Genomic DNA, 12,252 nt, shown 5'->3' on the forward strand with positions numbered 1-12,252 from the left:
TAGTCAGCAACGTCCACATCCCATGAATGAAATTTTTTAAATGTGTCACTTCCTTAGCCACTTCAACCCTCATGAGTTCTATCACCCCCTGCAGGGCCGTGAACATCTCTCAGTTCTCTGTACCTCAGCAGAACTCTGCTGGCTTTCTCCAGCCTTTTCAGCCTCTCTGGACTGTCCTTGACTCTTCAGGAGTGTTATCCTCCAGTGTCCCTCGGTTGCCTATACCTGTCTATGCAGTTCATGTAGTCTTATCTTCCTTTCCTGCTGTATTCTTTGGAAAGTTTTCTCTCTTTCTTGGAGTATTCTTTGCAAAGCCCCCTCTCCCTTTCTATTTTGTCTCTCTCTCTCTCTTTCCAATGCTTGGAATTCTAGCTCTAATCACCTCTGTTCTAGCTGTATTTCCATTAAAGCTATTTTTCTTCTTTGATTTTCTCAGGTTTGCAATCAGGTTCTCTGGCCACCAGAGTTAAGATTCACATTTTCTGGCTTTTGGGCTAAACTCTAACTACAGCTCCTTAGCTACACTGTTTGGCTACTTGTGGGACAGAACCACAGAACATTGAATTCCTCAAAAGTAATTTTGATCTTGTCAGTGAAGGAACAGGCATCAAATGTGGACATTTATGTTCATAGTGTAGCACTGTGCACAAGACTGCCTTGACTGGATTTAATTTTTAAATTTACATCTTGGAATTAATTTAGTCCCACTCCCATTTGCTCTTGCTGTCTGTGGATTCACAGATCCCGGATGTTAGCCCCCAAAATTTCTGCCAAGGCCAAGTGAGGAGTGATAAGGATGATTCCCCTGTCCTACCTCTCCAAGTCTGACCGTAACAGAGTTTTATGTAATTCAATTTCAGATTGAGGAAAGAAGTCTGCATTGTCTGCACTTAAATATTTATGTGCTGATTGCAAACAAGCTAGCCTGGCAGGCTTCCTTGAGTTTAGAACACAAAGGGGTTAGTTTTTTTATTGAGTTTAAAATGCATTCAGGTAAAGCTATAAAACTATTCAAAAAGATAAATCCACACCTTCGTCACACACACACACACACATACACACACCCACACACACACAGAATTACAAGCTATGCTTAAGGAAGTTCCATTTTGACCAAATTAGAATTCAATGTTTAAAGGTAAAACATTGAGAGTTCACTGTTTATCAGTTCTTTGTTGGTATCCCTGGCAGATTTTTCTCTGCGGCGGTTGAAATTCCAAGAGTTAAAGCAATTGCTAGAGACAATTTATTTAAAAAACATAATCCATCTTTCCAAGATTGATGATTTTTGCACCTGATGTTCCTATCAATGGGAATCCTCTATCTCTGTGCTGGATTTTAAATTGTAACAATGATGGGGTCTTAACTTGGGGGAGAAGAGAAGGCAACTTACATGCTTTAATAAAATAATTTCAAAAATTGTTCTTTAGTCACATGGACTATCTCCTCATAATGATTTCAGAAGGTATTTGCTGAGCTCATGACTGAACAGACTCTGGCTATTGTTTCATGGCTGAGCTGATAAGATTCTGTAATGTCCCAGGCAGTAACTTCTGAATGATTTAATATTTATCTTGATGAGATAGGAAAAACACCACTCCATATAGATATTGTCCGGGTAGACTTGCTGTCTCTGCCTGAGAGGTAGCCTTTTGGAAATATAAATGTGATATCTAGTGTCATTTCAGTAGTTTTTTTAAGTAGGTGCGAAATTCCATAGGAGCATTTCTAGGTAATCTTAATTGTATTCTACATAGGAACCTTCCAGAAAACTGGTCAACAGATAATAGCTGAATCAGGTGGCCTATGGCAGCCATTTTAAGTCAGTGTCTTTGCTGGCTTTTTAAAAGTTTTGTTTGAAAGATCAATATGTGTTTAATCAGTTGATGAAATTAGAGAGTAATATTAAACATGCATAAATCACATCAATGTGACTGTACACATACATGCTGAAGACACCCAGTTCTTCCACTGTTGTTAAGTTATCAAACTGCTTATCTGACATCCAGTACTAGACGGGAAGAAATTTCCTTCAATTAATATTGGGAGACTGAAGCCATTGTTTTTAGTCCCAGTTCCAAACTCTGTTTCCTATCTCCATCCCAATATCTGACAACAGTCTGAAATTAAATTAGACCATTTGGAATCTTGCTATCATATTGGATTCTGAGATCAATTTCCAACCTCATATTCACACCATTTCTAAGACTGCCTATTTAGAACTTCATAACAGGCCAAACTTCACCCCAAACAGCATCTGCTGCTAAGGACCTCATTCATGCATTTTTAAAATTCTTTCTTAGGATGTGGGCGCCGCTGGCTAGGCCAGTATTTATTGCCCATCTCTAATTGCCCTTGAGGAGGTGGTGAGGAGCCGTCTTTTTGAACTGCTGCAGTCCATGTGGTGTAGGTACACCCACAGTGCTATTCAGGAGGGAGTTCCAGAATTTTGATCCAGCGACAGTGAAGGAATGCGATAAAGATCCAAGTCGGGATGATATGTGGCTTGGATGAGAACTTGCAGTTAGTGGTTTTCCCATGCATCTGCTACCCTTGTCCTTCTTAGTGGTAGAGGTAGCAAATTTGGAAGGAGGTGTCGAAGGAGTCTTGGTAAGTTGCTGCATTGCATCTTGTAGATGGTATGCTCTGTTACCACAGTGCATCAGTGATGGAGGAAGTGAATGTTTGGGGATGGGGTGCCAATCAAGCGGGCTGTTTTGTCCTGCATGGTGTCAAGCTTCTTGAGCATTATGGAGCTGCACTCATCCAGGCAAGTGGAGAGTATTAATCACACTCCTGACTTGTGCTGTGGTGAAGATGGGCAGGCTTTGGGGAGTCAGGAGGTGAGTTAGCCTCTGCAGGATTCACAGCCTCTGACCTGCTTTTGTAGACACAATATTTATATGGGTGGTCCAGTTCAGTTTCTGGTCAATGGTAACACTCAGGATGGTGTAAGTGGCGGATTCAGCAATGGTAATGCCATTGAATGTGAAGGGGAGATGGTCAGATTCCCTCTTGTTAGAGTCAGTCATTGCCTGGCACCTGTGTGGACTGAATGTCATCCCAAGCCTGGATATTGTCCGGGTCTACTACAATATAAGCACCGACTGCTTCAGTATCTCAGGAGCGGTGAATGGTGCTGAACATTGTGTAATCATCAGCGAACATCCCCACTCTGACCTTATGATGGAAGGAAGGTCATTGATGAAGCAGTTGAAGGTGGCTGGGCCCAGGGCAACTACTCAGAGGAACTCCTACAGTGATGTCCTGACTGAGATGATTGATCTCCAACAACCACAACCATCTTCCTTCGTGCTAGGTATGGCTCTACCAATGGAGAGTTGGCTCCCTTATTCCCATTGACTCCAGTTTTGCTTGGAAACATTGAGGCAGCACTCAGTTAAATCACATAATCACAGAATTGTTACGGCACAGAAGGAGGCCATTCTGCCCATCGTGTCTACACCAGCTCTCTAAATGAGCATTCTGGGCAGAATCTTCGGCTCGGTGAGCAGGGGTTGGGCCCACTCGCTGAGGCATAAAATGACAAGCGGTGACATCGGGCATGAGTCCTGACGTCACCACGGGTCATCCAGATTTTCAGTTCAGCTCGCGCGCACCCGCCAAACTGTCAAAGGCCGATTAAGGCCATTTAAATATCAATTGAACCAATAAACTGAGCTGCCGGTCCAACCTTAAGGTTGGTGGGCAGGCAAAGAGCCCAGGCCGGATTCACCTTTGTCATGAAACCATTCACAGGCAGGGTGAGGTTTCATGAAGGTTTTTAAAGTTTCATTAAAACTTTTAATCAAATTAATAGACATGTCCCAGCTCATATGACAGTTTCACATGAGGGGACGTGTCCTAAAATTTTTTTTGTCCTTTATTACATATTTTACAACTTAAACTTATCTCCCTGATGCAGATCTGTGCTTCAGGGAGATTTCTGCGCTCTTTTGCACGTTTGCATGAAAAAACGCAGGCCCCGACTCAGCCTACTACCCCTGCCCGCACAGGGAGCACTCATCGCTTCCGGGTGCGCGTCACACCAATTAAGGCCCGCCCATATAAAATGGTGGCACCCAGCCATGCCCGCCCTTGCACAATCCCCCAGACAGGGAGAAAATTCTCCATATGACTTAGTGCCTTTTCTCCATACCCTTGCACATTATTTCTATCCAAATACTCATCTAATGTTCTCTTGATTGCCTTGATTGAGCCTGCCTCCTTTGCACTGCCAGGCAGCGCATTCCAGACTCCAACCACCCACTGCATGAAAAAGTTTTTTCTCACATCACATTTGCTTCTTTTGCAAATCACTTTAAATCTGTGTCCTCTCATTCTCGATCCTTTTACGAGTGGTAACAATTTCTCTCTATCTACTCTATCCAGCGGCCTCATGATTTTGAATGAATCTCCTCTTAGCCTGCTCTTCTCCAAGGAGAACAGTCCCAATCTCTCCAACCTATCTTCATGACTGAAGTTTTTCATCCCTGGAACCATTCTTGTAAACCTCTTCTGCACTCTCTAAATGTGTTCACATCCTTCCTATAGTGTGTTGCCCAGAACTGTACACAGCTGAGTTCTAACTAATGTCTTACATAAGCTCAACGTAGCCTCCTTGCTCTTGTACACTTTGCCCTTTTTAATAAAGCCCAGGATACTATATGCTTTATTAACTGCTCTCTCCACCTGTCATGGCACCTTCAATGATCTATGCACATATACACAGGTCCCTATTCTCCGGCACCCACTTAAGAATTGTACCCCTTATTTGATATTGCCTCTCCATGTTCTTCCTACCAAATTACATCACCTCACACTTCTCAGCATTGAACTTCATACTTCACCTATCTGCCCACTCCACCCACTTGTCTATGTCCTTTTGACATTCACTACTGTCCTCCTCACAATTTACAATGCTTCCAAGTTTCATATCATCTGCAAACTTTGAAATTGTTCCCTGCACACCAAGATCTAGATCAATAAGATATATGTCAGGTAAAACATGGGTCCCAATACCAACCCCTGGGGAACTCCACTACAAACCTTCCTCCCCACCCGTAAAATATCATTGACCATTGCTCACTGTTTCCTATTACTCAGCCAATTTTATGTCCACTTTGGTGTTGTCCCTTATATTCTATGAGCTGTAACGTTTCTCACAAGTCTGTTGTGTGTCACTGTATCGAATGCCTTTTGGAAGTCCATGTACACATTAACAGCATTACCCTCATCAACACTCTGTCAACTCTTCAAAAAAATTCCAGCAAGTTAGTTAAACACAATTTCCCCCACAGAAATCCATGCTGGCTCTTCCTAAACAACCCACATTTTTCCATGTGACTACTAATTCTATCCCCAGTAATTGTTTCTAGAAGTTTCCCCACTACTGAAGTTAATTTGACTGGTCTGTAATTGCTGGGCCTATCCTTACAACCTTTTTTGAACAAGGCATAATGAATGCAAATCTCCAGTCCTCTGCCCCCCACCCCCCCCCAGCACCTCCCTTGAGACTAGGGAAGGCTGAATTATGGCCTGCAATTTCCATTCTTACCTCCTTCAACATCCTTGGACGCATCTCATCTCATCCGGTCCCGGTGCCTTGTCAACCTTAAGTGCTGACAGTTTATCCAACACTTCCTCCTTATCAATTTTGAACTCTTCTAAAGGCAGAGTTTCCTCCTCTGTCACTATGGCCTTGGTAGCATTTGCTTCCTTGGCAAAGTATTCATTTAACGCCTCAGCCATGACCTTGCCTCCACGTGTAAATCCCCTTTTAGGTCCCTAATTGGCCCTACTCCTCCTTTTCCCACCCTCTTACTATGATGACTGACCTTTGACAACCACAACCATCTTCCTTTGAACTAGGTATGACTCCAACCAATGGAGAGTTTTCCCCGTGATTCCCATTGGCTCCAGTTTTGCTACGGCTCCTTGATGTCACACTCTGTCAAAGACACCCTTCATGTCAAGGACAGTCACCCTCATCTCACCTCTGGAGTTCAGCTCTTTTGTCCATGTTTGACACTTGATCTACTTGGCCCACCTCATTTCCAAGAACCAGGTCCAACATTGCATCCTTCATTGTTGGACAGGACATATATGTAGAAAATTCTCCTGAATACAATCTAGGAATTCTTGCCCCTCTCCACCCTTTACACTACCACTGTCCCAGTCTACATTCGGGTAATTAAAGTCCCCCATTATAACTACTCTATAATGTTTGCATCTCTCTGTAATTTCCCTACAGATTTGTTCCTCTACATCCCTCCCACTAGTTGGCAGTCTATAGACTTCACCGAGTAATGTCATTGCACCCTTTTTGTTCCTTAGCTCTGGCCAAATTGATTCTGTCCTTGAGCCCTCTGGGGTTTTTCTCCAACACTGCAATGCTCTCCTTAACCAATACCACCCCTCCTACTCCTTTTCTTCTTTTCCTATCTTTCCTGAATACCTTGTACCCAGGAATATTTAGCACCCAGTTCTGCCCATCCTTGAGCCAGGTCTCTGTTATCATCATATTTCCTCATGGCAATCTATACCTGTAGCTCACCATCTTATTTATCACATTTAGTGCATTCACATACATGCTTCATAACCCTGATTTAGACTTCATGACTTTCTCCTTTACTTCGACTCTACCTATTAACTTACTGTTCTCTATACTAGCGCTATCTGACTCTCCCAGTATTTTGTGCACCCTGGTATTCCTCTCTAATACTCTCTCCTGGTTCCCAAACCTCTGTCGAGTCAATTTAAAGCCCTCTCAGCAGCAGTAGCAAACCGCCCCACAAGGAACTCAGTCCAAGCTCTGTTGGGAGACAGGTGCTGCCCTTCCAGCTCGTACAGGTGCCATCTCCCCCAGAGCCAGTCCCAGAAATCTAAAGCCCTCCCTCCTGCGCCATCTTTCCAGCCATACATTCATCTGCCTTTTCCCTATTTCTGTAGTCATTTGCATATGGCACTGGGAGTAACCTGGAGATTACCACATTTGAGGGCCTGCTTGCTAATTTTCAACCTAGCTCCCTAAATTCTGATTGTAGAACTACATCCCCCTTCCTACCTAAGTCATTGGTACTAATGTGCAACATGACCTCTGCCTGCTTATCCCCCCTCCCCCCACCAAAGAATGTCCTGCAGCCGCTCTGTGACATCATTAACCCGTCCATGGCCACAGAAATGCCTGTCTGTTCCCCTAACTAATGAATCCCCTGTCACTATTGCTCTTTCTTTTTAATTCCTCCCATCCTGTACAGCCGAGCCACTCGTGGTGCCACAAACATGGCTCTGATTGCCCTCCTCTGAGGAACCAGCTTCCAAAACTGAATTGTGAGCAGGACCCCAGGGGTCTCCTGAAACCTGCCCAGTTCTTTTGGATTGCCTGACAGTCACCCATTCCCTTTCTGTCTCCAGGCTGCTAAGCTGTGGTATGACTACATCTCTGATCAGGCTATCCACATATCTCTCAACCTCATGGATATGCCACAGTTAGTCCAGCTGGCGCTCAAGTTCTGAAACCTGGAGCTCAAGGATCTGCAGCTGGCAGCACTTCCTGCACATGTGGTCATCTAGGACACTGGTAGCATCCATGACTTCCCACATATTACAGGATACACGTTCCACTTGACTGAACTGCCCTGCCATGTCTTAACATTATTTTATTTTGGTTTACTTTGGTTTACACTGGCCCTGAATTTTCCTTATTCCCAGTGTTTCTCACTTAAGTCCAAATATAGCTACTTCTTTAAAAACAATATGCTTATTTAATTTACAGCAATTTAAAGAAAGTTCCTAACATCAGTTTGTTATCAACCAATGAACTTATGGGACAGAATCTTACCCTTGGAAGGCGGCGGGTGGAGAACCGACCCCCGCCACAGAAACGGGGCCCGCCGCTATTTTAAGTGGGCGGGCCAATTAAGGCCTGCCCGACGGCATCCCTGACGGGAAGTGCAATGAGCTTCCTGTGCGGGGGGTGGGGCGCGGTGAGGGAATCCCCAGCTGTCAAAGTGCGCTCTTTTGTACATCCACACGAAAGAGCGCACTTCTCCCTGAGGCAAAGTCCTGTCTTAGGGAGAATACTAATAGTGTCAAAAACATTAAAAGTAGAAACATTAAAAAATGATTAACATGCCCCCCCTCATGTGACAATGTCACACGAGATAGGACATGTTAATAAAGAACACACACACTTTATTATTTTTTTACAATACGGTCATGAAACTTCATCCCGCCAATGGATGGAGATTTGTCAATAATCTGGAGCCCGCTGGGACTCCTGGCCTGCCCGACAGCCTTAAGGTTAGACGGGCAGGTCTTTAATTACTTTAAATAGCCTGTCAATGGCTTCAATTGGCCATTGACAGGTCGGCGGGCGGACAGCTGATTTCGCTGTCCGCCCGCCTTCCTAAACATTTAAATGGACCGGGATGAAATTGGGGATTCCTCCCAACGTCATCCCGTGTCATTTTCCCCTCGGCGACTGGGCTCCGCCCCCAAATCGCCCCGGGGAAAATCCTGGCCATCGTCTTTCTGTGATGTCACTATTTGTTTTTTCTCACTTTCCTTTCGAACTAGGCACGGACCAGTTCCAAGCAGCTGACTGGTGTGCCTCTCCGGCTCCCAAGTTAAGTGTAGGACAGCCTTTGGGGGCGTCAGGGGTTGAGTCAACTGTATCTACCCCCTGTACTGTATGTGTCCTGGGAGTGTCTGAATGGGACAGTGTACAGGAGATTCTCTCTGTGCCTAACCCTGTGCTGGAGCTTGGGAGTCGGAGGTCTTAACTTGGAAGTCAGAGAGGCAGCAGACCTGCAAGGGAACATCCCTGAGAGGGAGAATATAAATCGGCACTGAGGCTTGAGGCCTACCCTTACCTGGGAGTCAGAGAGCAGCGGACCTGCGAGGAAGCAGCCCGGAGTGTGAGAAAATACATCAGGTCAAGGCTCATGGCCTACATTTACCTGGGAACTGGAGAAGCAGCGGACCTGCAGGATTCCTAGCCTCTGACCTGCTCTTGTAGCCACAGTGGCTAATGCAGTTCAGAAACTGGTCAATGGTAACCTCCAGGATGTTGATAGTGGAGGATTCAGCGATGGTAATGACTTTGAATGTCAAGGGGTGATGGTTAGACTCTCTCTTGTTGGAGATGGTCATTACCTGGCACTTGTGTGGCATGAATGTTACTTGTCACTTGTCAGCTTGAGCCCGGATATTGTCCAGGTCTTGCTGCATTTGGACATGGACTGCTTCAGGATCTGAGGAGTCGCTAATGTTGCTGAACATTGTGCAATCATCAGAGAACATCCCCACTTCTGACCTTATAATGGAAGGAAGGTCATTGATGAAGCAGCTGAAGATGTTTGAGCCTAGGACACTACCCGGAGGGGCTTGGCTAGTTATGGAGAGCAAGTCTTCAGTACTATTACTGGAATGTTGTCAGGGCCCATAGCCTTTGCAGTATCCAGGGACTTCAGCGTTTCTTGCTAACATGTTGAGTGAATTGAATTGGCTGAAGACATTGTGATGCTGGGGACCTCAGGAGGAGACTGTAAAGGATCATCCACTCGGCACTTAGATGAAGATGATTACCACTTCCAGAATATTCCAACACACTCCTGGCTATTCTCCCACATTCTACCCTCCATAAGCTTGAGGCCATCCAAAACCCTGCTGCCCATCTTCTTACTTACACCATGCCCCATTCACCCATCACCCTGGTGCTTGTTGACCTACATTGGCTCCCAGTCAAACAACACCTCGATTTTAAAGTTTGCATCTGTAAGAAATCATCGTATTTTAACTTAATAAAATCCTAAGAAATTTGGGCTTTGGGAATTATAGGAATAGCTCTCTCTCTCTCTTATAAAGAAATCTCACACAGCAGCTTCCTGATCTGACAAACACAAGACAGCAACGGCTGTTATCTCTGCCAAGGACATGCCTCTATTAAAGCACCGAAACAAGACATTGCTCATCCTAATAGGGGGGTTGGGAGGTGACCTGATGACTCATATGTTAACCAGTTGTCTGAAGGTTAAACAGGATGTTCTAACAAATGATGTTATGCAAGATGATTTCATGGGTTTCTAGTGGAAATAGGAGAGATTGCCTTGAATATCTGTCCTTTGCAAATGGACAGTTAAATAAATGAGTGGCATAAGAACCTCCCAGGAATAAGGTAAATAAATGGAGTCTTGAGAGGTAAAATCGAAACACTTTGGACAGAAGAGAGCCCCTCAAGGTGGACCAATGCTGGCTCCGGCCTAGTACCTTGGTTAGTGCAAGAAGAATTTGGACAGAGGATAGCTTTTCAAAGTGATCATGCTGGCTTCAGCCTAATATTTTGACTAGCTAAAGGAGACTGAGTAAAACAGAAAAGAACTGCCACTTCCAGGCACCAGAGATCAGCTTCATCCATCTGTTTGTCTGATCCAGGGTCAGTAAACCATTCTGAGGAGACTGCCACTATCAACCATGGGGATCAGCATCCCCCACTTCTCCCAGCTGTTTGTCCGATTCGGGACTAGTAAACCATTCTCACTTGTTATGGGTCATATGTATTTTATTCCTATTTAGATTATACATCATATCTAAACTGTTACTCCTTAATAAATTTAATAAACTACTTTAAAATCACTTCTGAGTTCTCGATCACTTATCTTGGGTATTCTGAGTTTTCCAAACCTTAAATCTTACACATCCTTGTTTTAAAATCACCCCATTTCCTTGTCCCTCCCTATTTCTGTAATTTCCTTCAGCCCCACAATGTTCGGAGATATCTACTCTCATCGAATTCTGGCCTTTTGAGCATTCTTGATTTTAATTACTCCATTGGTGGCTGTGCCTTTAGCTGCCAAGGTCCTAAGCTTTGGAACTTCCTCTCTAAACCTAAGTCTCTATCTCTCTTCCTTGAAAACACTCCTTAAAACTCCTTATATTTCACTCCCCCCCCCCCCAACCTTAAACCAGCTTATATTTCACCCCTCTCCTTAGATTCACTCAGTTCTGTTGAAGGGTCATGGGGCCTCGAAAGTCAACTCTTTTCTTCTCCGCCGATGCTGCCAGACCTGCTGAGTTTTTCCAGGTAATTCTGTTTTTGTTTTGGATTTCCAGCATCCGCAGTTTTTTGTTTTTATCTCCTTAAAACCTATCTCTTTAACCAATCTTTGCACCATCTGTCCTAATATCGCCTGATGTAGCTCAGTGTCTAATTTTACTTGATAGCATTACTAAGAAGGACCTTAGGATGTTTTATTACATTAAATATAAATGCTGGGTAAATATAAGTTTTTGTGTTGATCTAAATTGAACCCGTTTTTAGACTACAGTGAACCTTTCACTCCCAGTCCCTGGTTTCTGAAGCAGAGAATTAAATGGCAGTTCATCTAAAGACTGAGTAATTAAATAATAAATATTGAGATACAATCAAACCCAAATCTATTAATATTTCCCGTTCAAGATTCTGTTATCGGCTTCTGTATTTTATTTTACACAGTACCTCCTCACCTTAACCTCTTCAGTAGCTTCTTCCACTGGCAGCATCTCGTGGTTTTGATGATTTTTTGAAATCTGACAAATGACACAGATGGGCTGATTGTCAGTTTTACAGAAAACCTTCAGCTTCTCCTCGTGACGGCTGCACTCCTGCTGAATTTTATCACCTTTATCACTTTTTATAAATGCCTCCACGATGTTGGAGAGGACATGGATCGCTCTCAAATCCCAAGATGAAGTCTCTTTTCTACAGATGGGACAGGAGGCAGTGTCAGCTTTCTCCCAGTACCGGGTTATACAGGATCGACAGAAGCTGTGATCACAGTCGATTAAGACAGGATCTTTATACAGATCATGGCAAACAGCACAGGAAAGATCAGCTTCCATCTTGAAGGACTGATCACCATGCTCTGTGCTGCAAGTAAAATGGTGATCAGTGTCAATGAAATATCTCAGTTTCATTTCCTGCCACCAGCAGCAACATTATAAACCACAACCTAGAAAAGGGCAGTTGGAATCAGTAACATAAATAGATTGCAGATAAATAAGATTTATTCACTAATTTTGTCTGGTGAATTTGCCATCCTGACAGGCCTGACTGTGTCTCTTGTCCTGTAAAAATGTAGACATGTTTTTACATTATTCTAATAGAGGACAAAGACAGAACAGCTAATCTTGACAGAATTAATTTAAACTATGTTCTGTTATAACTGATCCTGGGATGATGTTAAATTCCCGAACGGGATCCCAATTTTG

General features: G+C 43.9%; 1 protein-coding gene across 1 annotated transcript in view; it reads right to left on the reverse strand.

The window, feature by feature from the left end:
- LOC121291329 (zinc-binding protein A33-like) overlaps window positions 1–11,883 on the reverse strand; it is a 33,128-nt gene extending 21,245 nt beyond the window's left edge. Inside the window, exons 1-2 of the mRNA XM_041212400.1 lie at window positions 11,501–11,883; window positions 7,844–7,898 (exon numbers count right to left, since the gene is read on the reverse strand). Of these exons, the coding sequence (XP_041068334.1) occupies window positions 7,844–7,898; window positions 11,501–11,883 (438 nt within the window). The remainder of the gene's footprint in view (window positions 1–7,843; window positions 7,899–11,500) is intronic.
- Window positions 11,884–12,252: the final 369 nt, after the last annotated feature.

The sequence above is a fragment of the Carcharodon carcharias genome, chromosome 19, assembly GCF_017639515.1.
Source record: "Carcharodon carcharias isolate sCarCar2 chromosome 19, sCarCar2.pri, whole genome shotgun sequence".
In the NCBI taxonomy this organism is placed as follows: Eukaryota; Metazoa; Chordata; class Chondrichthyes; order Lamniformes; family Lamnidae; genus Carcharodon; species Carcharodon carcharias.